This window comes from Anopheles darlingi, chromosome 2 (assembly GCF_943734745.1).
Source record: "Anopheles darlingi chromosome 2, idAnoDarlMG_H_01, whole genome shotgun sequence".
Lineage (NCBI taxonomy): Eukaryota > Metazoa > Arthropoda > Insecta > Diptera > Culicidae > Anopheles > Anopheles darlingi.
In genome coordinates this window covers 38,620,739-38,648,715 of record NC_064874.1, presented here as the reverse complement: position 1 = coordinate 38,648,715, position 27,977 = coordinate 38,620,739, and the positions used below count along the sequence as shown (strand labels likewise).

The following is a 27,977-nucleotide window of genomic DNA, read 5'->3' as shown; positions in this document are numbered from 1 at the left end:
GAGTGCTTTTACCATCCAGTCTGGTGGTGAAATTATATTCATTGTTTGTCATGCAAAGGGGGCCCAGAATATGAAAATCGATCTACATCAGAATAGCTCCAATGAGGTGATCGTTATTCTGGATCGCTATCAGAATTCTAGTAGACGATCGATCAATCGCCATCTGAACAGCGCTATTGTAAGTCTAACTCCTTGTCCAGACTACAATGATTTAGTGAAAAATGTACCGCAGTTAAAAAAAAAGGTCTATAGAGCACTTTTTCTTACGGTTTTGAACCAGTGTCGGGCTTGTTGATTTCGTTATTCTAAAACTACAAACAAAGATAAAAATAATAACAACGGAATTATCAGGAAAAAGGGGCAACGTCCACCTAAATTTTACATAATAAAATTGATAAGAGTAGTTGCATTCAATGATCAAAACAGAGTAACTGTTAGTAGTCTTGTCCCTTTGGTTTCGTCAATTTTTCTTGGCCTAAAATCACGGAGTGTACACGACATTACCACCTTATATTGACTTAGATTCGTATAATCGGTACAAAGGGTACAATATTCGCGCCTTATAATGACTCCATCCATAATCATTCCCAACTATTACAACACAAATGCGGCAGCTGGATTTACGATCTAATCTAGAACGAATAGCTACTAACTGACCTAGAACTGACCGGGAACCTGGTCGATCGCAACGTGCATTACTGTGTTGCACTGTACTGTGATGCACCTCTCGGGGAAGGGGGCTCCAAACGAGAACCCAAACTCCGCACTGCGCACCTCTCTATTACGAAACCTCCCCTTCCATTAGAATGCTCCCAGCGAGCGTTCTCACACGTTGCGTTGGGAATGTGGCAATTGTTTTCTGTATACTAGTGCTGCCAACAACCCAACAAATCGGCTGATAATTATTCAAATTGATGCTCATCGAGGCCCTTCGAGGCCACAACGTTGAGAGATGTATTCTGGTTCTGGCGCGGAAAAAGCGACGAGATGGAACGTGGAATGCGTGTGTCCGGTTTGCGTGATCAGCAACGCAGGCTCACGATGGATTTTGGGAACCAGAAGAGCAGCCGTTTCTGGGAGTGTGGGCTCTGACGAAACCCTTGTCGAAGTTGTTGGCCAAAAATTGGGCATTTAAAGTGGCCGAGGTTTCCATCCATGCAGTAGCACTGGTTCCAGCCAGGTGCACTCTCTTCTCTCTTTCTCTCTCTAGTGGTGTTATGTAAGCCACGGCAAAACATTATTTATTGCAATTCCCTTCCGCGTCAGCGACCGAAGTGCACCAAGTCGGCTACTGGAGGCTGTTATGATGATGCTTCTACTACTACTACTACTACCACTACTACTACCGGGCTGCTGCCCTTCACATTTTCGCTTCTCGTCGCACTCGTTACTCGGTTTCGCATTCGCATTGTTCTAGACCCCGGACCCCCTCTACTCTACCCCCTCTGGACCCTGTGTTCGAGGCTATATTGCGTCTAATAAATCGGATGGCCGGAGAGTGCGCCAGGCGCAAGTAATGGCATCGCGCGCGCAACTAGACTCACCGTTGGACGACGCACGCAGCATTAGAACATGGGTCTGTCCGGTACACAGTCCACAGTACACGGTACCGGGATCATCAATCGAGCGACGGCGTGGCGCGTGCGAGCCGCAGCCGCGGCCGTGCTTTTTGATTTAGAGCAGCCGTTAATGGAACACGCTCGTAAAACAATAAAGATTCCGGCGTGGCAACTCCATGGCGTGGTTCTAGCGAGGGAGAGAGAGACGTAGAGAGACGCGGCCTCTCCCTCGCGGCACGTTTCAGCAAAGCGATGGCGCGTGATTTGGCAAAGCTCGTCGGCAAACCGGGACCGTACTTGGGACGCTTTTATTGGGACCACTTAAGTGGTTCTTCTGCGGATTGTTTTGAGATTCGCTCTGTACGTCCATCCGTCGAAGCGTGCAGCGTGGTAGGTCAGGTCAGCCACCTGCTGCTGCTGCTGCTGCTGATCGATTCGGATCTTTGGCCGCGACCGGCCACTTGGCCAGCCGTTGCGTCTCGCGAAAACGAAAAATAAAAACCTCCATAAACCTGCGGCCGATGATGACGAAAGCTGCGAACGGAATGCCGAAATAGGAAGCACGGTAAGACGGGGGGTTTGAAGAGAGAGAGAGAGTTGTAGATGCCGCGCCGCGGTCTTCTGCACCGGGACTTTGGTTCCGTTGCGGATGCTCCTTCATCCGTTCATCGGCTTGAAGAGCAGTACAGAAGCAGCCAAGAAGAAGACTGGTAGCCAAGTGTTGGCCACTTGGCCACAACTCGGCCCCGAGCCTCAAGGACACTCCAGAGTGTGCCTCGAGTGGGGTTCGGTCCACTTGTCCATCGCTGGCTGTGGCGCTGGCGTCGGCGTCAGCGGTGGCGGCGGCTTCGCTTTGACCAAGTCGATGGCCACAGACAACCACACACACACAGCAGGTTCTAGGCTAGAGTGGTTAGTGTGGCCGACGTTAAGAGGCTACTGTACTGCTACCGTGCGGCCAATGGTTGGCATTTAATGAGGTCAACGAATTTCGGCAGCCAGCGCGCTTACTGCGAGCGGTTCCGGGAAAGGCGGCACTTCAGGCCCGCGATGCTGCTGGACATTAAAAACGCCTTGGGCCTGCCTGCCAAAGGATTATGTCATCGCTAGTCGAATGTCCGAAGAGAGTGTTCCATAAGAAGATGCCAGAAGCAGTGACGTCCCCGTCCATTGCTCTACACCGTTTTAGAACCCCTCGTGTGAGCAAATGGAAATGAATGTGTGCGTCTGCGATAGGGGGAGAGCGAGAGCGAGCAAGAGGTGGACAACATAAACAGGATTTATGTGATATTGTAATGTGGAGCCGTGATGGTGCGATGATCAGCAGCAGCAGCAGCAGCTACGATCCGATGCACCCGGCTTGAATTCGCAATCGGCCCCAAAGGTGCAACGGTGCGTACATCTCACCTGGCCAGGCGAGCCACCCCTTGTTTTGCGAAACGGAACGCACACCTTTCGGAGACGCGGGACCGAGACACCAGACCAAACACATGGCTTCCGGTTTCTGTTGCTGCTGCTGCTTCTACTGCTGCTGTTGGTGACCGTTTTCGGTTGGAAGGGTGTTGCAGACAGCAATAAGACAGCCTCTAGCGCTGCTGCTGCTGCTGCTGCTGCAGTGTCTGCACATCAATCTACTTGATTGCCGAGTTCGGTCCCGTGGTCCGTCAGGTTCGGTGAGTTTATGTACCGTCGAATCGTACATCAAGTGGCCATAAAAGTGCTGACCAGCGATGCAGCTGCAGCAGCAGAAGCAGCAGCAGCACAAAGACAGACTGCAGCAGCCTGTCTGATGGCTTCATTCTGACGCTCGTGGCACACCTCTTGGGTACCGGAACTCACGTGGTAAGCTGCGAGGGCATTTGTGGGCCGCACAAATAGTAGTAGTGGTAGTAGTAGTAGTCGTCTTGGTGTAGTAGCCGCACGCACGCACCATGAATCGATGGGAAGGGGGACCATGTGATGATCGATTGACCAGAAAAGCGGCTTCGACTCTCTCGCTCTCTCTTCGCGCTCGCGCTGTGTGGGCTTCGTTGATCGGTAGCGGTACAAACCACATAACAGCACCACCACCTTCTCCCCCTTCTCTGCACGATGCGTCTTCGTCTGGCACCGTGGTCTTGGTGGATGGGTTTGTTCCTCTCGAATAAACATTTAATAACAAACCAACAGCAGCAGCAGCAGCGGTAGAGAGCTGCCGCTCGAAGCCGCAATCGAACTCGTCGACGGCATAAATTAAGAGTAGCCAGTGGACTAGAGAGAGAGAGAAGAGGTGCACCTCGTTCAAGCGCCCTACCATCATCATCATCAGCATGAGTGTTAACCTGCGACGCGGTGGTGAACCTCAAATCAGTGTAGCAAAACAAGCGGTGCGCGTACTTGAACCTCTCCGGTGCTCTGGCGGTGGCAGCCCTCACAACGCGCAGCACATAAATTAAGTCTCAATGCTGCTGCTGCTGCTGCTGCTCTCCGTTCCGCCGGCTTTTCACGGTTAAGAACAACACTAGCAGCAGCAGCAGCAGCAGCAGCAGCAGCAGCAGCAACGCGATCGAAACCTCGACTCACATCGTCATAATAGGAAATTCAAACTTGAACACGAAGTTAATTGTTGCGAAAATGCCACGCACGGCACTAATGGTGGTGGTGGTGGTGGTGGTGGTGGTGTTGGTGGGAAGGTTGGAAGAGGTACTACTCGAAATGGCGGAAGTGGCGCACGTTCGCATCATTCAAACACATGTAGCCGCTTTGTTGCGCTTCCAGCCCTAGTGCTTCAGCGCCAAGTGATGTCATAGTTCAATGCATCTGGCCCGGTGTATCGACGACCGCCTTTAGGGGGCCACGGACTTGCTGGAAATTAATTGGAAAAGTCCTTTGAGTTTTGAGGATGCTTGCCACTGGTCTGGTGGCACCCTGGCCGGAACGTGACAGTTCATTGGTTTGCATTGGTTTGTTTGGGTTGTCCTGATTGACCTGATGAAACTGATGCCCGTGGAAACACTTTTCCCCCTGTTTTGACGGCCAGGGTGGCGAATCACTTCCGCTCGCTCGCAGCCAGTGGCAGCGAGACGCTGGCGTATTTATGCTGGCGCCTGTTTTGCGTCAGAAATTCCCCGCGTCCCCGCAATCCCCGGCCAATTAGCCACCTGAGGTGACAGTGCAAGTGCAGCACAGGATTGGCGTTTTTGTTTTGGTGTTTTGGTGACGAGAATAGGCCCAGAAAGGTAACGAGGGAATGCTATTCCCAAAGGATAAGGACAGCAGCAGGAAGAGACCCTTCTGCTGCTGTTGCTGCTGCTGCTGCTGTTGCAGAAGCACGAAACACTTCAAATCGCCTTCTCCCCCAGATGGACAAGGGATGTTCGTGTTTTTTTTTATGGAAAAGGTGATGCTGCATCTGAATCCGTTCCTCCTATCACTCCATTTATTCAGCTTCCCAAATGGCGCTGATACACCAACAGCAGCAGCAGCAGCAGTAGGACATATGGTGGTCGCCGTCCCTCCAGACCCAAAAAGCCCAGACAGTGTGCCCGGGATTCCTAAAATCCATATATTTTCCTCGGGTGTGACAGTTTTCGGAATTCTGTGTGCAGTTCTGTCTCCTGTGAACCGAAAAACAAACCGAAGGAAAAGGAAGAAGCGCACAAGTCTCCTCTTCGTCCTCCTCGTCGCCGTTGTCATCGTCGATAGGGATGTGCTGTTGGAATGCTTGTTTCGTTGTTTCGTATCACGGAGGCTCGCAGGTATCTCGCTGGCCAACGGAGGACGAAGCGGATGGGATTCGAGGGGTTTTGTTTTATCCAACTGGCCCATGGCGTCTCGACGGCCAAAGGGAACGAGCCAATTGTGTGTGTGTCTGTGTGTGTCTTGATGGCTTGTTAGGCAAGTCCTTTTCCTTTTCAATGATCGGTTGTTTATGACTTCGAAACGGATTCGTCCACAAAAGGCTCCGTCCACAGCGAAGGATTCCTTCAGTTCTCGCTGGATTGCTGGCAGCAGTCTTCGGAAAACATTGGTTTATTCCGGTGGTAATTGGGCATCCACGGCACTTGGCACTTGGGGTTTGGTTGGTTGGTTGGATGCGTCATCGCCGCGCGTTCGTGAAGTACGTTCGTGCACCAACAACAAAAAAAAAAAAAGAAAAAAACAAATGCAGTTCCAAGGTCCCAATGATGAGGAGTGAATCTCAGGTAGCAGAGAATACAGAGCGAATACCACACGAGTGGAGTTGGATGTGACATGCGCCGTTGAGCCGAGCAGAAGCGGGAAGGATTGCACCTTCCCCCTTTTTGGGAAAAGGTCAAATTTATTGCGCAATAAATTAAAACAAAACCATCACGAGTACTGAGAGAGAAAGAAGGAGAGAGAGACTGAGATGTGACATCGAGAGGAGCACAAAATAGGACAAAACTCTCCCACTGGTGGTCCCATGTTGTTGTGTCTTGTGATTTGACCTCTTGATCGCGTTGATCGTGGGTTTTGCGGCAACTAGCAGCGCACCTGCACCACCACCACGAACGGTCGATCGAAACGATGATGATCGAGACGCTGGCGCTCCCTGGCACGATGGGTGTGGGAACCACCGGTTAGAGTGTCCTGTAAGCCATGACCTCTCGTTCGTTCGTTCGCTCGCTCGTGATCCCTTTTTTCGATGCCATTCCCTGTTCATCTTCTTCTAGTGTTGTTGTTGTTGCTTCCTTTAAGACCTTCCGAGTAATCGTTATGTTTTGATGTTTCCCTGTTTTTGCCTTTTTACTTTTCTTTCGGATTGTGTTTATCGCCTTTATCATTTTGGACACTGCCCACTGTGCCCGTGTGTCTGTGCGTGTGTCTACGTGTGTGTGTGTCCGTCCGTGACCTTACCGTGCTGCTGTCACCGTGATTTTCGCGCCACGCCGCACCAAAAAACACGCACAAAGCACTCCGCGAGGTGCTTTCGCTTTCAAATTTGTTTTGAAATCTAATGAGCCATTCCAGCCACCCCCTAGAAAGCAGCATATCACCTTCCCTCCCCGGTTAATTTGCAGTTAGGAACACCTGGATCAACACGCCAACACCAACCAACCAGCGACGACAACAACGGCAGCGGCAGTGATCGACGCACCGCACGCTTTGCATATTGCGTGCTAACCGATTTCCGGGGAGCATAAGAAGAATTATGTGCCAATAACACACACACGCACACCGGTCCCACTAAGATAACATAATTAGTGTGTGTGTGTGTGAGGTACGGTGGCACTCCGGCGGTGCATCTGATCCGATCCAACGATTAGCTGAACCGAGATTAGAATATTAACTCATCAAACGTTGAACGGCGTGGCGCGGCGCGGCGGGTGCATAATGTTTGCACGGTGCGAGGTGCACGGTTTGCACCGGTTGCACAGCAGTGGCCTTGTACCCGGTTGCAAGTAATTAACAGTGTGTTTTGCTGCTGTTGTTGTTGTTGTTGAATGAACGACCGACCTGCCGTTCAGTTCATTGTCAAGGACGCTTTTGCTGATAGAGTGTCTAGCGGCACGCCACGTGGCCGCGGATCGGATCGCGTGAAGGCGTACTTGACGTGTTGGGGGCTGACATTAGGCAGCACCAGCCAGTGGGGGCCATCATGGACGGACAGTTCGCTTGGGCTTTGGCTTCGCCACTTCATTTACAAAGTCGCAGCTGCTGGCTACCAGCCAGTTGTCACCAAAGTTGTGGTCGTCGTCGGGCCTTCCATCGTGATCGTCCCCTTTTTCTATGAAGCAGCAAGCAGCAGCATGCAAGAGCGAACATGTTTATTATGCTGCGCATACAGCGCCGAACCGAAACCGAAGAAAATCCATGTTTTTCACAGTTTATCTGCACCGCGATATTCTGCGATAGAACACGGGACAGGAATGTGTTGGGTACGGCGCAGACCCAGACGCAGACGGCCATTTCACTTCTTGCAGCAGCAGCAGCAGCAGCTTCGGCGTCTCGGGCTCTCGGACGGGACAGATCAGCAAGCGCTCGCTGTGGGGCGTGCTCGAAACTAATGAAACTACGACAACGCAAAACACGGTTCCCTTTCCTTCTTGCACCGGCCACCTGCCCGGCCCGGCCTGCCTCACCTGTCAGCAACAAGACCTCCGCTCGATTGTGTGTTGCAACAGTGCACGGCTCATGGTCTGCACCGCGGTTGCTGCTGCTTCTCGCCTGAGCATTGGAATTGACTTCTTTGGTCGACTGGTCTGTGGTCCCTCGTGGACCTTTTTCCCACAGACCAGGCCTGGGGCCGGGACTACCTTTTTGCGCTCCAGTATCTCATGCCAACGAGAGAGAGAGAGAGAGATAGAGAGTGAGCAAAAAAGCGGAGGGACAGAAACCAACCCCCGGGAATCCACGGAACGAGACAAGGTACCAGCATTCGATGGCACCAGCACCAGCAACAGCAAAAGTCTTGGTTTGGTTGCTGCTGCTGCTGCTGTTCGCTGGCTGGCTGGCTGTCACCTGCGATCGCGATCGTCCCTCGGACCTGAACGGGGTGAAAAAGAATGTTTAAATACCTGTAACTTGTCCTCGACACATTGTTTATACGAGTTAAACAAAACATTAGTCAATCGGGGACGGGGCATCCTCGCATCCTCGCTCTCCGTCTCGGCCTCGCAGATCCCGGGTTAAGGAAAGAGGAGAAGGAAAAAGGAGGAGTAGAAGGAGGATGAAATTGAAATTACCCGTGGCTGCTGCTGCTGCTGCTGCTGGCGTGGAAAGGATCGCGAGATCAGCTCTTGGTTTGCACGACGACGACGTTACGACGACGACGACGACGTGGACGGTAATCCTATCCTCGACTGCCTCGACTTCATCATCTCGGCTTGGAATGGACCTCGCCCCGCAGCAGTCCAATGTGGTCCCGAAAAACGATGACAAGGTCCCCCTGAGAACGGGGAACGCCCGAAGCACAGACAGGGCAGAGGCGATTTATTTAGGAAAGATCATTAAGTAACTGATTTATTATCGGTCAGTGGGTCCCAGCCATCCCGCCAGCCAGCCAGCCAGCCAGCACCAGGTTACGAACCACGGACTTGTCGAACCGTTTTGTCTCCGGTATGGTAAGGTTCGGGGTTGACACCGGTTCCAGTCGGACACCGGTACCACCTCGTGGCTGCTTCTTCTCGAGGATACGCGCCGGTCCTGCCTCACCACGACCTACGCTCGGGACGGCGCTTCACTCCGCGCGTTTCTCGGAAACAGAAGCAAAGAAAAGAAAACCCTCAATTCTCCTAAAAAAGGAAAAAAAATAACACAGCGGCAAACGACGTCGATGACGACGAACAACGACAACAACGACGACGAACAACGGAAAACAAAGAGAAAGCCAGGTTCAGGTCCACTCACCGTGATGATCATCATGATCATCAAAATATAAATGAATAAAATTTTTAATTTATATCATCGCTACCGAAAATATGTACGCCTCCAGGAGTGGTCCCCGGTCCCAGTCGTCCCGGTCTCAGTGGTGGTGCTAGTGTTCCCAGGCTCCCTGGCAAAGCAGCACACCCCGGGGGTGAAAAATGACGATCATCTCGCCACTTGGGGCCGTGGTCTACCTTTTTTTTGGTTTTCTTTCTTTTTTTGTTGTGTGATCGTTTCTGCCGCGAGAGACGACAGACGACGAACCTTATTTTTCCGGGGTTTTTGGCCGAGGTCGTCGTCGTCGTCGTCGTCGTCAGCATTTCCTTTCGGTTCGAAGTTTTTGGGGGGGCTGCTCATAATTGGATATCCAGTCCAGTTTCAGGCACCCCCGGACGGGGTGGATGGGGAAGGCGAGCGATTTATGGATAGACCGAACAACCGAGCAGGAGGATTTGGAATTTAACTTTGGCTTTGGCCTATGTGGTTTCTGGCCAGCAAACGGTGGCAGTGAGACAAGGAAGAAAGAAGTAAAAAGATGGAAGGAGAGAGAGAAGAGAGAGGAGGAAAGGAAGGTCGCTACCGCAGATTCGCTTTTGGGCAAAATGGCACCTGTTTGTCATTCATGGGTTCGTTTTGGTTTGGTCGATAGCTTTGGTCGAGGTTGTGGCTGCTGAGAATTGAATAATGCTCGCTACATTATGATACCCTTCCGGTGTTGGTGACATCGCGATCTGCCGAGCACGGACAGCAGTACCCGTTGTTTTCCCATTAGTTTGCGAGACGATTTCATACCAAGGAACCATGTCCTTGGTGGGCGGCCATTGAGGAGAAAGGTCCTCCATCGCCAGCAGCAGCAGCAACAGGAGCAGCAACAGGAGCGTTTCGGTTCTAATTAGAGCATCGATCGAGATCAAGATCGAACGATCGGTGGACCCGGCGGCGATGAGATATGGCGAATAACTGTGATTATGATGTTATGGATGGCGATTATTAAAACAAAAAACAAAAAATGGAGGCAAAAGGAATCGATTCCGTTTCCGTTCCCAGCACGGGCGCCACGGGTTCGTATCATCATCTTTAATGATGTCCCGAGGTCCCGAGGCCCCCCCCCCCCCCCTTACTACCCAGAACCGGACCGGACCAAATGATATGGGACTCGGTCCCCACCGCTTCTTGGCTTCGAAAGCTTATCCCTTGTTGAAGAACGGGATAGAATTAAGGCGCAGGCAGTGGGGTTTAATCCACTCCACAACTCAAGTCCCCCCGCAAACAGAAGGATCGACAAACGAACGACGAATCGAAGGCGAAGGCGAATGGTAGAACAGCATCGTCTGAGCATCGAAAGCAGCACCAGAAGTCCCCCTTACTACCCCCAGCGGGGGCCACCGAAGGGTAGCCAATGATCGAGGAAATAACATTTTTCTTAATAGACTTCACTGTTTGTTGCTGCTGCTGCTAACTGGCCGCTGCTGCTGCTGGTCCATTCATACCTCGGTGTCCTCTGCGTCGTCGTCGTCACGGAACCGCAGGAAGAAACAAACAATGTGTCTTATAAAAATTAACCAAGAACAAGATACTTAAAGGCCACAGAAAGGGAGAGGTGCGCCGTGGCCACACCGCCAGCACCACCGAAGATGGAGAAATCACATAAATATCGAAATAAAAATGTTGTTCTCTCTGCATAAAATTAACCCCCCGAGAGAGAGAGAACCACGTTAGACACGACCTCGCTGGTGTCCCGCGAAAGCCTAGAACCCGCGCGCGCGTCGTCGTTGTCGTCGTCCCCGTCTTGGAATCGATGTTACGAGTGTGTCGAAATGTCGAAAGCGAAATCGAGACTAATTTATTCCATAACTTGTTAAACGGTTAACTAATATTTGATAGTGGGCAGCAGCAGCAGCAGCAGCCTTTGGGGAAGGGAATTGGCGTGGACGGCGTGGAAGTGGTGGGAAAACCTTTCTCTTCTCAATGGGTTGGTTGGTTTGGTGCTTTTTGCGGCGACTGGTGTGGTTTGGGGTGGATGTTAAAAATGATGGAGCCCACTACTACTGTCTTCTGGGCCTGCGAGGTTCTAGGACGCCCCGAAGCAAAGGGTCGCGGTTTCAACACCGCTACTTCCGTCCCGTCTGTTGTCTTTACCTACCTGCCTACCTGCCTGCCTGCCAGCCGCGGTGACATATTTCTCAATTTTTTTCAATGTTGTTTTTTCCTTCTGTTTGTTTCGGTTTTCGGGGCTCCATTCCGATTTCGATTCCGATTCCTAGTTCGAAGCGAATCACGGGAACGGGTCGCGTCCTGACGTCGTCGTCGTCTACGTCGTTGTTGTTGTCCCCGGGTGTTGTGTTTCGTTTCCCTAATTTATCAACGTCAAATTGGAATTAATGTTGCTGCCGAACTAATTTAATTTATTTCAATATGGTCATGAGACTGCCGAGACCCCGAGACCGAGACCGAGGCCACGTCACAGGTTCTGCCGGTGTGCGTGCGTGCTGGCGTGCGTGCCGGCGTTTGCTGCTTCCCGTAACTTCTTCTCTACACTTACGCTTACAATAGAAACACCTGGTTGGTGGGTTGGTTAACACAACGTACTGTATATACTGCTGTCCTAACACTACACAACTAACCACTGATTAGCACTGAGCGCCTGCATTAGCATTAGCAAGTTTCGCATCGCACAAAAACATGTTTTAGTAACATTTCTCCTTCTTTTTTCTCTTTTATTTCCTCATCCGTCTGCCTTCCACAGAGGGTCGAGAGTGTGTTAACTGCGGGGCAACGTCGACGCCACTGTGGCGACGGGACGGTACCGGCCACTATCTGTGTAACGCCTGCGGACTCTACTACAAAATGAACGGCCAGAATCGTCCCCTGATCAAACCGAAACGAAGACTGGTTAGCGTAAGTATCACAACCACAACAAATATCGATTCTTGGCACCCCAAAAAAACTAATCAGTAAGAATCAAAGGGTAAGGAATCGAGGTATCGAGAATCCAGACCAGAACCAGTGCAGGTTCCATGCGTATGATGCGGTTTTCGTATGATGCGGTTGGTTCACACGTTCACACACTTGTCAGAGACTGGGCGTGCGAGGACACAAAATGCAGCTCGCGTCACGTCGTATCATGTGTCAATCAGGAAAGAGACTCCTGGTTGGGGTTGGGGCAAAAAAAAACCGTGGGGATTAATACTGTAGAGCGTGGGTACGGTGTGTCGGCGACAGTCGGCTACCAAAGCAGTCACACACACACACACACACACAAACCGGAAAGAAGATGAAACGATCAGCAGCAGCAGCAGCAGCAGCAGCAGGTTGAGCTTCTCGGCCCCGGCCAACCAATAAACACGCTATATTTATGATAATTTTTAATTGTAAGTAGCAATATGCGATGGGTATCGACATCGACAACGACAAGATAATTTTTGCATCTTCGCGCGCGCCTTCCTCCTGCTTCCAAGCCAAGGTGCAGGAACGGACGAAACAGAGACGGAGACGGATCCGATCCGATCCAACTCGCGGGCATTATTTTGACTCACTTTATCGTCTCTTCCTGTGCCTTCCGTGGGACCGCACGCCTCGGTGTGTGTCTCCACGTGTGTGTGTGTGTGTGCCTTGGTGTTGTGTGGTGGATGATCGCCGGCTTGATCTCTTCTTGAGCGAAGCGCGCAGCTTGAGGACGATTTTTTGCTTCATTTTATGGTGGCACCGGGATGCATGCATCCCGCCTTTTCACGTTAGATGAGCTCACACACACACACACACACACACACACAAAAACACGCATCCCCCCTGCTGGTGGTGACAAGTGTTTTGTTTGCATTGCTGCTAATTGGCCTTTGGTTCGATATCGAGATCGATCGTCATCATGCACACCGGAGATCGGTGGGAAAATGGGAACTGGCGCAGCCTTCTGCGACTCGATCGCGTCCACTCGGATGGTGCTTTAACGAGACCCCACCTGACTGCCTGAACCTTGATGGTCACTCCACTCCGGTTCGGTCTTGCCGGCAAGTAACCGATCTGCTGCTGCTCCAGAAGCGAATGTCTGACGCTTTTCCAAACCTCGAGACCACGGGTTGTTCGGGGCGTGTTCGAGAGTTATCGAATTTGAAAACGGTTCCCGGCCACCAGGTCCATCCCACCGGACTGGTGGTCAGATTAATTTGCTCCGCGATCCCGGCTGCAGCTGCAGCGTCTTTGGTCGTCGTACATCGAACGCCTTCGACTTCGTCTTGGACGGCCACAACCACGACGATGCACTAGTGCACCAAGGTTTGTTTGGGGCGTGAACTAATGGGAAAATGCGCTGGCCAGACCAGAGCGCGATCGCGAGCGCGAGGATGGGATACGAGGGAATGAGTGAGAAATGTTATCAAAATCGAATAAATCAAAATCCGATCCAGACGTGACCGTGACCATGGGCCCTGACCATGGTTCTTGGCAAAGCAGCCTCCATGCCAAGGTCAGTGCCATCCTTTTCGCGCTTCGTTTCCTTCGTTCCTTTTTTGCGTTAATAAAATCAAACCCCTCCAAAAATACAATTTCCTAAACCGTTGGCCACCGCGCGCGACAATGTGTCCGTGGGAGAATCGAATCCTTGAGACGTCGTCGTCGCCGTCGCCATCGGCAGAGCGCCAAAGGATGCGGTCGTTGTGGTACTTTTAATTGCCAAACGGGACTCACCGCCGCCGCCGTCGTCACCGTCGCCGCCACTGCCGTGGATCAATCAAAGCCAAACACCGACCGCCGTGATGCCAATTTTGTTCGCTCGCTCGAAGATCGAAGTTCGATCGAATGAAAAGCGAAGCAAATTGCAGGGTTCCGCTCGAGTCGGGGTCGAGATTCTGTAGAAAAAGGATGCGCCAGCCAGCCAGCCAGCCAGCCACTGGACCGGGATCGATTCGCGATGTTCATTTTTCGATTTTTCCCATGCAAACGTTGCCACGGGATCCAAATGGGGGCCATGAGGAAAGCTGGCAACAAGGCAAGGGCTACAAAAAGGGCCGGGGGACGGGAACACAATGTTTTCCCTGTTAATCGAATCCGAGCACCGGCAGAGGGCGGACGGACGGACGGACAGACGGATTCTCCCTTTAGTAAAGGACGTCTCCTTCCACGCATTCGCTTGTGCCAGCAACGGGACGGGTCTTCCTAAGGAGCGTCATCTTCCTTTTCTTCTTCTTCTTCTTCTTCTTCTGTTGCTGATGCTGCTGCTGCTGGTGGGAGTCTGGTCTGGGAACACAGGACACAGGTTTACGTTTTGCTGCGCCTTTGCCTCGATTTAATTAGTTTACATCCGATATAAATAAGGAAGTGATTTAATTTATTTCGATCCTTCGATCGACCGCGGCTTGCGGATCGCGGTTGGATTTCGTGCGTTTTGCGTACGAGGCGGTGGCGCCACCCTTCGCTTACACATACACAAACAGAGATACACGCACAGGAAGCATCTTATGTGCCGTTCCCGTAAGATGCGCTTATCGTTGGCCACTGATCTGCGCGCGCTTACTCGCGATCGTTCGCGGTTGCTGATCGGTTCTTAGTACGGAGAATCTCCTGCTTGGTCGCAACACAATTGACAATCACGGTGCGCCTGTGTGTTGCGCGTTGCGATCGCGCGTATTTTTTTGTGTGTCTCTTTGTCGCTACCGCGCACTGTCGGTGTATGTGGTCCAATCAAATTTCATGCAAAAAAGCTACCAAACGACGACCAAGACGACAACGTCGAGGAGGATGAAACGACGGCATTTTGGCGACGAATTTGCGTATTCAAATCAAATTGCAATAAAGCATCGGAAGGGGCAAACGGCAACGGGATTCGGCATTGTGATATTGTGGCGGACAAGAAACGCGGCGAATGTTTCGACGAAATGGTCTTCCCCTTCACGACCAAAGGGTCTACCGCTGTGTGGCTCGTTATCAGGGAAGACGAGGTAGGATGACATGTTACATGCACACCGCACAATGACGGGTCCACACGGGTACACGCGGTTTTTGATGTGATCGCCGGCGTGCGCACGCATCAAAAGCCAGCCCAAGGCAAGGCGGTCGGCCTAGTTTCCATCAACAGAAGAGGACGGACGATGTAGTAGTAGCAGCAGCTGCTGCTTCTGGTGTCGACCATGATGGAAGAATTGTATTAGAAAACTCCTAAAGCGGTTAATAGGGGCCAAAAAGGGAATTATTTTTGTACATTTTTCTGTCCACACTTTAGTTTTTTGTAAATGCCTTTAAAGAGGTACAACTTTTGAAGAATAGTAATGGGTCCTAATTTGAGGAACATGAAATTATGTCTATGTTATCAAATTCGAAAAGGCATATCTACAAAAATGTTCTTTTTGCGATGCTTATCGTAGCATTCTGCTGGATCATCGGAAATGTACAAATCAATATGTTTTTGTTAGATTATGAGTTTATCCAGGTAAACTCGTTGAGTTTTTGTGGATTTCTTCAACTTTTCGATTTCAAAACGTAACATGCACCTTTTTTCAACATCAGAGAGCTATCAATTTCTGGTATTGAAATGGTGCATGTTACGATTTTGCCTCAAATAACAAGTTTTATATAATTAAACAAAGTTTAAACAATTTCTTTAAACGCTAGCCGAGTTTACCTGGCGAATAGTATACAGATTAAGTGTTCAAAATTGCAATTCAATCAGTCCAGTCGCAATTATGCGGCATGAAAGTAGTGAGATGCATTGAAGCTTGCCTTGAAGAGTGATTTTTTTCAAATCAATAATTCTTGTCATTTCTACTTCAACTGATAAAAAAATGATATGATATTCTTGAATGTTTCACCAACAAAACAAAACATATAAAAACCCTTAGTCCCCCTTTTTTAACGTTATAACACCTGCTCTGGTACTGTTGGCGTGCAAAGGCACAAGAAAACGAAAAAAAATCGCAAATGGTGGTTCTGGAGTGATAGAGAGACGGCTAAATTCCCTGCTCTCATTAGCACCATTAGTCGCTGCAGCAAACATCAATGCTTAGCCCAAGTTTCTCTAATTATTGGCAGAACAGGGAACATTACGTCCGCAAAGCGACGGTGTCCTTGGTTGTTAGATGGCGCGTTCTTAAAGTTGAGGTGTAAATGCCCCAAATGGCATGTGCGAGACACATGATGTGCACACACACACATACCGAGCTAGACACACGGGCACAACAACAGCGCCAGCGCAACATGTCGGAGGGTCGGCGCAAGCTAACCGTTCTTGGGGCGAAAGAAACTCGTCTCATGATGACGTCTTGACATCGGCTTGACCACCACCACCACCCGGCCGGGTACCCTGGTCGGTCAGTCGGTCGGTTGGCCGCTTCTGCCACAGACGCCGTCGTCTGCTTATCGCGAACATAGATCTTCACTTAATAATTGTGAATGCTGGCCGGTCCTGTCGGTCAACACCAAACACTGAACCAAACTGCTGCTGCCGCTGCTGCTGTTGCTGCTCCTCCTCCTCTCTCTCTCTCACCGTCACACACACACACACACGCATGTGTCTCTCACGGCATTGTTCGCTTCCGTTGTGGCCTGGGTGACATACATATTTTTTTTATACCGGGGAACGGGACGACGAACAGAGCCGAAAGGTGTAATTATTATCACGTGAAAGCCCCTTCCTCCGTGTGTCTGTGTGTGTGTGACCTGCGAATCACCAACCACCGGGGCCGGACACCCCGAAAACACTTCGAAACTCCCACCAAAGGGGTGTGCATCGTGCCGTCTAACTATGTCACGATTTAAGTGAAAATAAATGAAACAAGTGCACGGTTGGCTGGTCACAATACTTGCACAGACACAGACACAGACCGGCACACCGGCGCAGGCTGTGGAAAATGCGGAGTCAAATAACGCATGAAATGATCGTTTCCTCTCCCACCCCAGCGCCATTTGCTTTGAAAACCCCTTTCAGAGAGCCATTTTTGGGAGCCGCTTTGAACGTTGCTTCCGTTGCCGTTGTCAAAAAACGGCGGAAAAATTTCTGCTCCAAACACCGAACGGTGTTTCGTCGAACAAAGTCGTACCGATAAGGATGATGAGGCACATTAGCAGCAACAAAGAGAGGGAGAGAGGGAGAGGATGGTAGAGGAAGGGTGTGAGCGACATCGATGGAATGCAAAACAATAATGACAGCAGCACCCATAACCTTTTAGTCATATGTTATGGATCCTCCCGAATCCGTTGGCTAACGAGCTTGAGGATCGAGGAACACGATTCCCATCCCGCGCGCCGGTGGTTCCCATCGGTACTGATCGGTCCTCACCTCCCCTTTGGGTGGGAGAATGGTTCTAATAAAACGAAAAGAATTATATTTATTCGTTCGCATTCTCGACAAAACACAACGACGACGACGATCACGATGACGATGACGATGAGGAGGAAGTCAGAACCAACCGAGGGGAGTAGAAGAAGCAGAAGAAGTGAAGAAGGGTATTGCAGTGACCGTGAGGTGAGTGACAACACTTCACGGAATCACTCCACTCCTTCTCCTGCTAAATCCTCCTCGTCCGAGGTCCGAAACTGAGCTCAAAAGCCGAGCATTCAAGTCTCTCCTCATCCTCATCAGCAGCAGCCAGGTTTCAGCAGCAGCCAGGTTTCAGATCTTTCCCCGGGGTCCTCTCTCTGGTACTCTGTCCGGTTGCGTATAATAAGCCATGATTCATGCAACATTATAGTGTGGTTCGAATCTCGACAGCGCAACGTCTTCGTCATCGTCGTCCGTCCGTCCGTCCGTCAGGCGTCCGTTCTTTTCGGTGCTGGTGCCTCACTTCTCGAGAATCTCGCATCCCCCCAGAGACAGAGAGAGGACAAGCGACTGCTGGTACTGGTACCCACGCTCTGCGGGGCGCCACTTGACGGTCAGCAGGCGTACCGGGATCGCTTGGAGACCTTCCAGACGATGTTCGATGTCCATTTGTACCTGTTTTGTCCGTCCGTCCGTCCGCCCGACAGAGAGAGAGAGAGAGAGGTTTATTGACTAATTTAAATTAATTTCTTATCGAACCAACGAGCGCATAAACTCGGAGTTCGGTGGGTCTTAGGGAAAGAGGAGCACGTCCCGGAGAGCAGAGGACACTCGGGCATTCCCCAACCCGGGGTGCGGTAAACTAACCAAGAGAGGAATGCCTAACATGATCATAATCATCGCTCTGGCATCAAGGCCCAACGCTAGAAGGAGCTTCCGTTCGCCACGCAGGATCACAACCACGGAGGATAATTAGCCAACTTGGTGGTGGTTTTGGGGGTCCCAGCATCCCGGGAGCGTCGATTAGCATCGACCTCATCATCCCCATCATCACCAACCATCCAACGCATCGAAGTGCAGCAACCGAAAAACAAAAACAAATACAAATAACTTGCGGCTGAAACTCTCACAGCTGGATGGCGCTCAATTATGGCCGCCCTTATTGCACTTGGACTGGGTTGGAGTTTGTTTAATTGACACCGCGGTTAAGCTTGGATGCTTTTCCGGCTGGCAGGCAGTCCGGGAACTGGGAGTTTTGGTGTCGTATCGAAATCTGACACCGTTTCGATGGTTTAAACTCGGTCCGGGAAGGGCGCAGCACGAGAGGAAAATGATGAGTGCTGTGCTGCGGCGAGCGGAACTGATTACGGAGTAAATTGGGCAGCAATTTTCCTCCCCACCACCCTTCGTCTTCGATCCCTTTTCGAGCGCGAGCTAAACGGCGTCAAATGTTTCGGTTCGTCGGTTGTCGCGGGCAAGATCGGCAGATTCACAGGAACACGCACTGAACGCACTGTTTATGCAAAACATGGCCGCGAGGTCCATGTGTTTGTAGTTTGAATAAATGGGACAGCGAACATGATTCGCGATGCAGCCCTGGAATGCAACCGTGGAATGTTGCATGCAGTAGTTAAGGGCCGGACATTTTTGCCACATTTTTTGGGAGGTTCTTAATCGACCAGACACGACTGAACGGACTGGCGATCTCCGATCGAGTCTATGGTGGGCTCTCGCACCGGTGTCCTTGCAGCGCGCGTTCAGGGGTCATCGACGAAGCCAGACCCAGAACGATCCGTTGAGGCTCCCAGATCGTATGAAGCCAGCGATCAAAACCGGTTTCGTGTGTGCGCGCGCTCGCCAGACGCGGTAACATCACCGGCAACGACCGACGTCATCGTAGACATCATCCTCTGCGTCTGGCGCTCCGAACTCTCCTGCAGTGCGCTTGGCTTGGCTGGGAGATCCGTTTAATTCAATCTATTACAAGCAACCGATTAAATCGGCACGATCGTGAATTAGTCGTGTGGTGTTTTGAGGGTAGGGGATTTGGCAAGTGTGTGTGGTAGGTGGCGAAGGTAGGGAAGGTAGATAATAGATCGTGATGGTTAATAATTGTTTGCTGTTGAAAGTGCATAAATTAGAAGTAGAAACAATCCGTTCCCCCGGGGGCCGGGCGCTTCACTGACTTCGATCAAGTCGATCTCTTGGACTTAGACTTGAGTTGAGAGCCGGGGCAGAAGAAACACGAAGAAAGGAAGAGAGGCAGTGCCACGAGGAGGTCTAGCAGTTCGAAGCTGAAGCTCGTCAACGTCGAGCCCCGCCGCCGCGATCGAGCATGAATGGGAATGGTTCGAATGACATTGAGATAATCACGATTCCAATCCAACTTCTGACTTCATCCCGGGGGCCTCCGACAACGACGATACTCTCTGTCACAGGCCACCGGCTGCAGATCTATCTTCGTCATCGACAACAACGCGTGGCTCCCCCTCCGCGTTTTGATGCTCAGTTTCGGGAGCAGCAGCAAGAAAGAAGCAAGAACCTTGAACATGACCCGCGAGTTACGGAATTCTATCTCGACTACCGTACTACTCCGCCTTACAAACCTCCTCAGATTGTGGTGTTCCGACTAGGTTCCGACTATTCATTCCTCGACCTTCTTCTAACCGCTCCAAGAAGCGTTTAGCAAAAGCGTTCCAGTTCATCCAGTACGTAGTCCAGAATGTAAATTTGGTTGTTGTCGGTTGTTACAGTCGTGAAAGTCGTCGTGAAAGTCGTCCAGGATAATTCCCTGGACTTCATTTGCATAACACGATGGCGGTGATGAGCGGTTTGAGCCTTTAGCGAGACTGCTTTATTAGAAGCAGGCCTCACTTCAAACGATAACGGGCATGGAAAGTGAAATGTCCTGTAGAAGGCGCTTCCTCCGCTTCCTTCGACGTTCCTGTCTTCCAAACCCAGCGACCGTTATGTTAATGCAGTTAATTGTTGGGTTGTAAAACTTATCGATAAATCAGTTGTGGGCTCATCATTTTCCTCCTTTTTCCAACCGGAGCCACCACAAACGAGGGCTCGAATCGTCGAATCGTGGTCGTGGTCGCGGTCGTAAATTTTGGTCGGAAGTACTCGGAACGGGAGTGAGTCGTCTAGTGCTGCGAGCACTCCGGAAGTCGCTGCTCGCTGGCTTTCAGTGGACCATTGCGCGCACTGACAGACTGACAGGTTTATTAACGAAATTGTGGGCCCCCAGGAGCACTCTCGCACTGCTGGGTCAGTGAAGGCAGGCTTCGAGCTTTTTTTGTGTTTATTTGGATTATAGTTATGTCCTGACGATGGATAGTTCGTGCTCTTCGTCCTGCTTGATATCTTCATACACCACCACCGACGCTACAACGAGCTACGTCTTTCGAGGTCGTCCAACTAATTCGAGGAATTCATTAAGACTTACCCGATTGCGCCTCCTCGTGACGCCAGAACGAATTTAATTGTGTCGAACATCCGAGCATGGAGTCCATCGACAACATCGCGACGATCGCCTCCTCTACCGTTCGGTTGGTCGCACGCTCCCGCGTGTGGGAGCATATGGTGATCCTCAGCGATGGCCTGCGAGGTCCACGTTTGGGGGGCAAGGACTTTAATTTAATTAATTTTTGGAACATAAAATCCGAACCCCGTGCGTGAAGATCGTGAGAAAGGGAGCGAGAGAGAGGGAACGTTTGAGCAGAAAATCGATTTCTTCCGCGACGCGCGAGGATCCTCACATGGGAGGAGGTAACGAGGGTTCTCCTCCTCGTCGTCGTCGTTGTCGTCGGTGGACGGAACCGAATTTCCAGCGAATTTGAAACGCGATACATTCCAATTAGCATTTTGGAGCCGGTGACTAACTCGTGGTCTAAGACTCGAAGGCGCGCGCGAGCACCGTTCTGACCTCTGGAATTGATGATGAGATTCACCATCACCACCACCACCTCGAGACACGAGGCAGATGCGCAATCCCCCCTCCCCTTCCTCCTTCTTCGGTTGGCATCCTTTCCTCTCTGTTCTGTCCTGTTCTGTCCTCTGGTATAATGAACGCGACGCGATGGTGCAACCATCAGCACCTTCAAAGCACGTTGCTGCTGCTGTTGCTGCTGCAGAGGACAACAGAGCACCGTGGACACTTGGGACCAATAAATTAGGGCGTGCGAGGGGCCCACGATAGGTAGAGAGAGAGAGAGCGCAGCGCTAGTGAGCTTTTGGTCCCAGAGGTCCGTGAATTCGACGTTCCACGAAACGACCGACCGTCCGACGGGACGGAACGGAGACATGGGCCATTCTTAACCCCACCAAGGCCATTATTGTAGGCAATGGAAGGCGCTGCTTAATATAGTTGTCAGACTCTCTCTCTCTCTCGCTCGCATGCCCGGTATTCGCTCGGGATCGCGTCGAACTTCGATGGCATTTTGTCGCGCCTCGCGGAATGACTCGCGGTTTCGCGGTAGATCGCGTCGGATCGCAAAGCCTACCTGGACTACCTTCCTGTCCCTTCTTTTTTGTTTTTTTGCTGTTTTTCCCTTGGTGATATATGGCATCTGGCCAGTGGAAAGGGGTAAAGGAAGGAGCGGGGAATCCAAGGGTCGCGCGCTTGACCGTTTTCGCGTCGCTCGTCGCTGGTCAATAATTTTCGTAACAATTTCGTGTGGTTTTTTTTTGCCCTCCGCGCGCGGCGCGTTCCGCATTTGCATTCCTTTTCTCTCGAGAGAGGGAGAGAGCCTCGAAGGCACATTTACGGTCCCGCCTGTTGCCCATGACGACGACGACCATGACGACCATGACGACGACGACGACGACGTTAGTGGCAAACACCTTGCTCTCCGTAAAAGTCCAAGCACAGGAACAACAACAGCGGCGAAAAATATGCTCCCGGAGGGCGCGCTCGGTTCGGCTTTATAAAATACTTCCCCCAACTTTTATGTAACATATATTTTAACACCATAATTTAACTACTGCCACCCCCCGCTGGGGGGGCCACGGCAGATTTCTCAAGGGAAGAGATTCCTTCCCCATCCTCTGCTTCTTCTGCTTCATCGTTTTCACGTTCCCTGTTGGTCGGTTTTTTTTTGTTTTTGCATCTCGCGCTCGCACCTTTTACGGTGTTACGGGAAGCCAGCCGGCCAGCAAATTGCCAGCCAGTCCACCTACACCCAGTACCCAGAGGAGTGGCACGGCAAGGCACCAGACCAGGCAAGGCGCAAATGAAAACCGCGACGACGACGACGACGACGACTGGCAGAAGGAGGAGAAGGAGGCAAATGGGGCAAAAAAGGGCTTCGATTCGGATCGATCCACGAGCACCACGAGCACGTGTGTGTGTGTGTATGGATACGCAATGGCCGGAGTGCACCGAACGCACCAGAAGCATAAATCAATGTCAATGGCCACTACTCCTCCTGCGAGCTGGAGCTGCTCGGTACTCGTTCTCGCCAGTTGTTGTCGTTGATGGTGGGAGAGGGAGAGAGGAGGGTGTTGTACGCACTACCCCCCCTCTCCGGGGGGTGGGTCACACCTGGGGTGTGAGAGAGAACCTGAACTGCTGCCACAGAGTTCCTGGAAATCGTTGGTCAGCATCGTCATCGTTCACGGGATTTCGATTTTCGCACTTCAAAGCCCTTTCCTGTTTGTGTATGTGTGTGTGTGTGTATGTGTGTGTCGAGCTGTTGACAACTCGTCGCGCCGCGCGATTCCGATACGGAACCTCAAAAGCAGAGACAGAGATCGAGATGCAGGCGCATCGGAGACATAAGGTCTACCTTTAGGTCTGCCAACTTTTGATCGCAGTTCGAATTGTCGTAGTCACAATTTCCCTACACAAACGACTTTACCTGCACCAATATGTTCTGCAGCAGGTCACAGAAGGACAAAAGTCGATGCCAAGAACTGCATATGAACAGCACGAAAGCGTCGGTGCACACTTTCAGCACAGAAAGTCCTAGGAACCAGCAACACTCGATCTCGATTGTCTGTCGGCGAACGAACGGTGTGGTCCCTTTTCTCGTTATCCCAAACAACCAAGAAGCGAGAGCAGAAGCAGCAGGCAACTACTTCTGCAACAGTGCCTAGTGCTGGACGTAAAACAAATGGTTTATAATAACATTACACTTTCAGCATCATAAATTCGCGATAGTTCACCACCTAAACGAGCCACAAAGCTGCTGCTTCTGGTGCTGCTGCTTTTCGATATTCGATTCTTTCATCGCACGTGAGATCAGCATTACGGCGTACGGTGCACAATAGGCAAAGTTGGAGTCTCCAACTTCGGGGGCATCCAGCGGTGGTAGAATATGGATGATGATGATGGCGCTCGCGCTATTGCTTAAATTACTACAATAATAACATAAACAGCAACACCAGCAGCAGCAGCAGCAGCAGCAGCAGCAGCAGCAGCAGCAGCAGCAGCAGCAGCAGCAGCAGTAGTAGGAGCAGCAGCAGCAACAAACAACCAGACACACCCCGGACGGTGGTCCCGGACCGGCTGAGGTAATGGAATTTGTAGCGAACGATGTTGATACTCCGTTACGCCACGTCCGGAACCACCACCGTCAGCACCATCATCGTTCCAATAGCTTATTGAGGACCTAACAAGAAGCCAGTGTCGTCGTCGTCGTCGTCGTCGTCGTCGTCGTCGTCGTCGTCGTTGGTGCTTCCCGATACATGGTTCATTATGTTTTTCCTTTCAATCCGCTTCGATCCGCACTTGCAACCCACCCTTCTGTCTGGGGTCGACGACAAAAACCACGACTTTTCTTTCGGTTCTCTCGTTCACTCTCTCCCCTCTCGGCAACGTTGTTCTTTATCAATTTATTAGATTATAGGTGATTTTTATATGAACAACGATTGTTATTGTTTTAACCGAACCGAAGGTTGGATCGTGCAATCCCGCCAACGACGACGACGACGACGACAACATTGGAGCAAACGACGGCCATAACCGCAAGCCACGCACCTTATTAATTTTACTACTATCCTCCCTATCCCTCGGGTCCCTTGTTCCCGGAGAGAGGGACGGGTGGGACCTTTGCACCGCGAACCCCGGTTGTTGGTGCGCGAGGCGTAGGCTGCGACCAAACAAGCCCTCAACCAGGCCCGTGCATCATGAGCCCAGCGAGCGTCTTGCCTTCGAGAGAATAAATTGCCCAACAAAATTACCAATCGAAGACAAATAAGGAGAGCACGACGAGCGACTGTGGGACTTGCCGGGGACAGAAGGTGAGGTTGAGGCGACAAGAATGGACCCTACTAGACCCTAGGGACCCTCTAGACCGGTGGCCTTGAATGGTTGGCCCACTTGAGACCGTTGGCTCTATTAAGAGGCTCCTCACATCTGACCACGAGATGCAGCAAGCAGCTTCGACGGTGTTCGTCCGGCTTTCTTCGGGAAGCTAATCCGCTAGATGCGGTCCTAGTGGCGGAAGTGAAGCAAACGGTTCCCTGACACAGTTCCCTGACTGCTGCTGCCGCTGCTGGAATGCTTCATTTGCTGAGGCACAAACCGTAACCGCAAACGCTTGTTTTTTTGTTTTGGGCAAATACTAAGCAGCTGCACACTCCTGGTGCTGCTCCGGTCACGGTGACATCCCTCTCATCCCACGAGCGAGCGAGCGAGAGCGAAGCAGCAAAGGAATGACAAATCTTCTTCTGATGCTGAGGCTAATCCTCCCGACTCCAGACATTGACGCGGTACGATGCGGTGCGGTGCGGTTTCGCATAACGATAATCCGATTTACGCAATTCAATTAAAAGGCCAAGAAGTCGCTCGCAGCCCCGGCGTGGGGTGGAGGAATGAAGTTTGTATGGTTCTCAGGGAGATGGAGAGGCGGACAGAAATTGGAACGACAAACAAGGCAAGCACAACGGGTGTTAGTAAGATGCAATAAGCCACACACAGGGTCCCAGGGTAAGGACGGAACCACATACCGTACACATACCAGCATAAGGCAGCAGCAGCACAATAGATCGATCGAAGTTCGAGGTTTCTCGATCCTCGAGTCTTATTCTGACTGTCTTAGAAGCTGAAGAGCTCTGGAGGTATAAGTTGTCGTGATCAAAATGGATGTTTGTTCTCATCTTTTAAATTGAACAAGCATATTTAGAGCATAAATTAAGCACCCGAAAAAAAAGGATTGTGATTCTCATAAGTAAGAGCGGAGTAAGGCAACAACACGCGTCACAAACGCTTCTCTCTGTCACGAGCAAATGGCCTCCCCCACCGACGAAAGAAAAGCCATTGTGAGCACGAGGTGATCCATTAGAAGGCCCCCGGGTTGCCTCTAGAGGTCGAACTCCAATTTATGATGTGCGTCAGAGAGCCCCCCGAAAGCGATGCCCGATGCCTCGCGCGGCCATAAATTATCTAGGTGATGAACTTCTAGGCGCGCGTCCACGATGCCTGACTTGCATAGTCCGTTCGTCCGTCCGTCCGTCAGCTCCGTCTAAAAGGGGTGCCCATGGCACCGTGGAACACCGCACCGGGTGCTGGCTTGAGTCCGAGAATTTCATTAATGAAAAAAGGAGTGGACTACCGGAAGGTGTAGGCCGAGGCCGAGGTATGTCAAGAATTTTGACATTTTCAAGACGTGTCCGCCTTGTCCAATGGCGAGCAGCAGTCCAACGGGGGGAATGAGGAAGATGGATTTTGATTTTTCGCTTTGTGTTTTACGCCCGCAAAGGGTGGACGCTAGTGGAGTGGACGGATGATATGCCAGAAAGCGAGAGACAGAGAGAGAGACACAGACCTTGGCGTCAACATTTTCGGTAGCTGGAAAAGATTGTCTGGCTGCCGGGGGGAAGAAGGAAGGGGGGGGGGGGGTTCCTTCCTCCCACTCCCCCCAACCCATTGCTGCGTACCTTAAACATCATCGTGGCCATGGTGCGGCGCTGGCGCGTATCAATCAAACCGGCCTCTCTCTCTCTGCTGCTGCGGTGTTGCTGGGAATGAAATGAAAATTTCACTAATGGAAGCCGATTTATGTCCATCAAAAGCGCGGAAGCACCGGACCATAAAAGAAAGCGATGTCTCTCCGGGGACCCCCCGCCCGCCCTCAAAGGGAAAGATACCGACAGCGACACACGACGACGACGACGAGCAGCGTGACGCTTCCTTCTCGTTATCTCTGCTGCTGCTGTTGTTGTTGTCGTCGTTGTTGCGGTTGTGGCGTGTTTGTTGCTGCCTTTTGCTATAAATAGTTTCTTAACAGTTCGGAGTTCCCGCGAATCTAATTTACGGGAATTCCAAATGTGTTGTCGCCGGACAAACGCTTCAAGCTTCGAGGTTCGACTCCTCCATTTTGTACGTGTGCGTGACGTGCGCGCGCGTTCGCGGTTCGTTCTTCGATATCGCAATCAGTATCCTTCGCCTCGAAGTCAGTAGACGCCGCGAGTTCCAGATGACGAACGAACGAACGAACGAAGGAAGACACTTTCGTCGCCAGCCTCTGAGTTCTGAAGGGATGATGTCCAGTTTTTTTGCGCAGATGCGTTGTGTGGGCATGCGCCTCGTATCAAGATGCTGCCCCTGATGCTGGTGCTAGTGCTAATGCTGTCCTAACAGCGCGACACTTCCCGAAGGAATTGCGTAACGGAAGGGGCCACTCCGTAGCTTTCAACCGAGGTCGGTTGTTTGCTTCTGGAAGATCTTCCAGACGACATTAAACACTCCACTCCCGCAGTGTTGTTGTTTAAGAGCGGGCGGGAAACAACTTGAAACGGTGGAGGGATGTTCCTGCCGGTCCCGGTCCCGATCATAACTCAAACGGACAGCCAGACCGGGAAGGAGTTGGAGATAAACTTTCTGACGAGGAGATTCTTCTCTGCGTCCTCCCAAGGAGTACTCCTGAAGGAAAGTTCGTCCTCTGCCTGTCACAGGAGAGGACACACACACACACAGCCTGTGTAGAAGGAAAATACGGTCTACGGGGACGCGCGCTTTCCACCAATACATCCCGGGCATCCGGGCATCTCAAGGAAAACCGGAGAGTCACCGTCACCGGACGCGGAGCTTTACCCTTTTCTGCTGCTGCTGCTCCAGTCGCGTCCGGCGTCCAGTGCCCTGCCCCGGGAGTCGTCGTTCGGAGTGCGCCCTTATCTTGATGCTGCTGGGTGTGGAAATTGTTTGTTCGCCAAACATGTCTGCAGCATGAATAATTTATGTCGTTAAAGGAAAACTTTACCCAAGACCCGCTCTCTCTCTCTCTCTCTCTCTCTCTCTCTCTCTCTCTCTCTCTCTCTCTCTGTTTTGAAAGACCTCGAAAGGGATGCTCCCCCCGAGAGGGAGTAGGAGTTGGAGTGCCAAGAGTGCGGTTGTGCGTCTTGTGGCCATTTCTTAGTCAACAACCAGCCTTAGCCAACCTGCCAGCCAGACCAGGCTGACTGTGTCTCTACGCCTCGGGATTGGGGTTCAGGTCTGTGCCTTGTGTGGTTTGAGGCGATGCGATTAAGGGCGAGATGTGAGGTGGGATTGTTGGTCGAGATTGTCTCCCTTATCTTGACACACACACGCACACACGTACACACGCATGCACACATACAGTTGCGAGCAGACAGCAGAAATCCTGCAGGATGTGGGGAACGATCCTGTCCTTAACATAATCTATGATACGACTTCTCATCCTGAAGCCCCCCCCCCCCCCCCTTAGGGGTCGACTGAAGAGGATTCGAATGTGTCCCTATCAGTGTGTGTATGTGTGTCTGTGATTCGCTTTTCTTATCTTCTATCCTTAAGAGCAGCACACACACACGTTCAAGGCCCGGAGGCAACGAAGAACACC

The 27,977-nt window shown here is 51.4% G+C and overlaps 1 protein-coding gene across 1 annotated transcript in view; it reads left to right on the top strand.

Annotated features, from left to right (window-relative positions):
- Positions 1-27,977, top strand: part of LOC125948554 (GATA-binding factor C) — an 81,191-nt gene that overhangs the window by 37,883 nt on the left and 15,331 nt on the right. Inside the window, exon 3 of the mRNA XM_049674746.1 lies at positions 11,674-11,825. Within this exon, the coding sequence (XP_049530703.1) occupies positions 11,674-11,825 (152 nt within the window). The remainder of the gene's footprint in view (positions 1-11,673; positions 11,826-27,977) is intronic.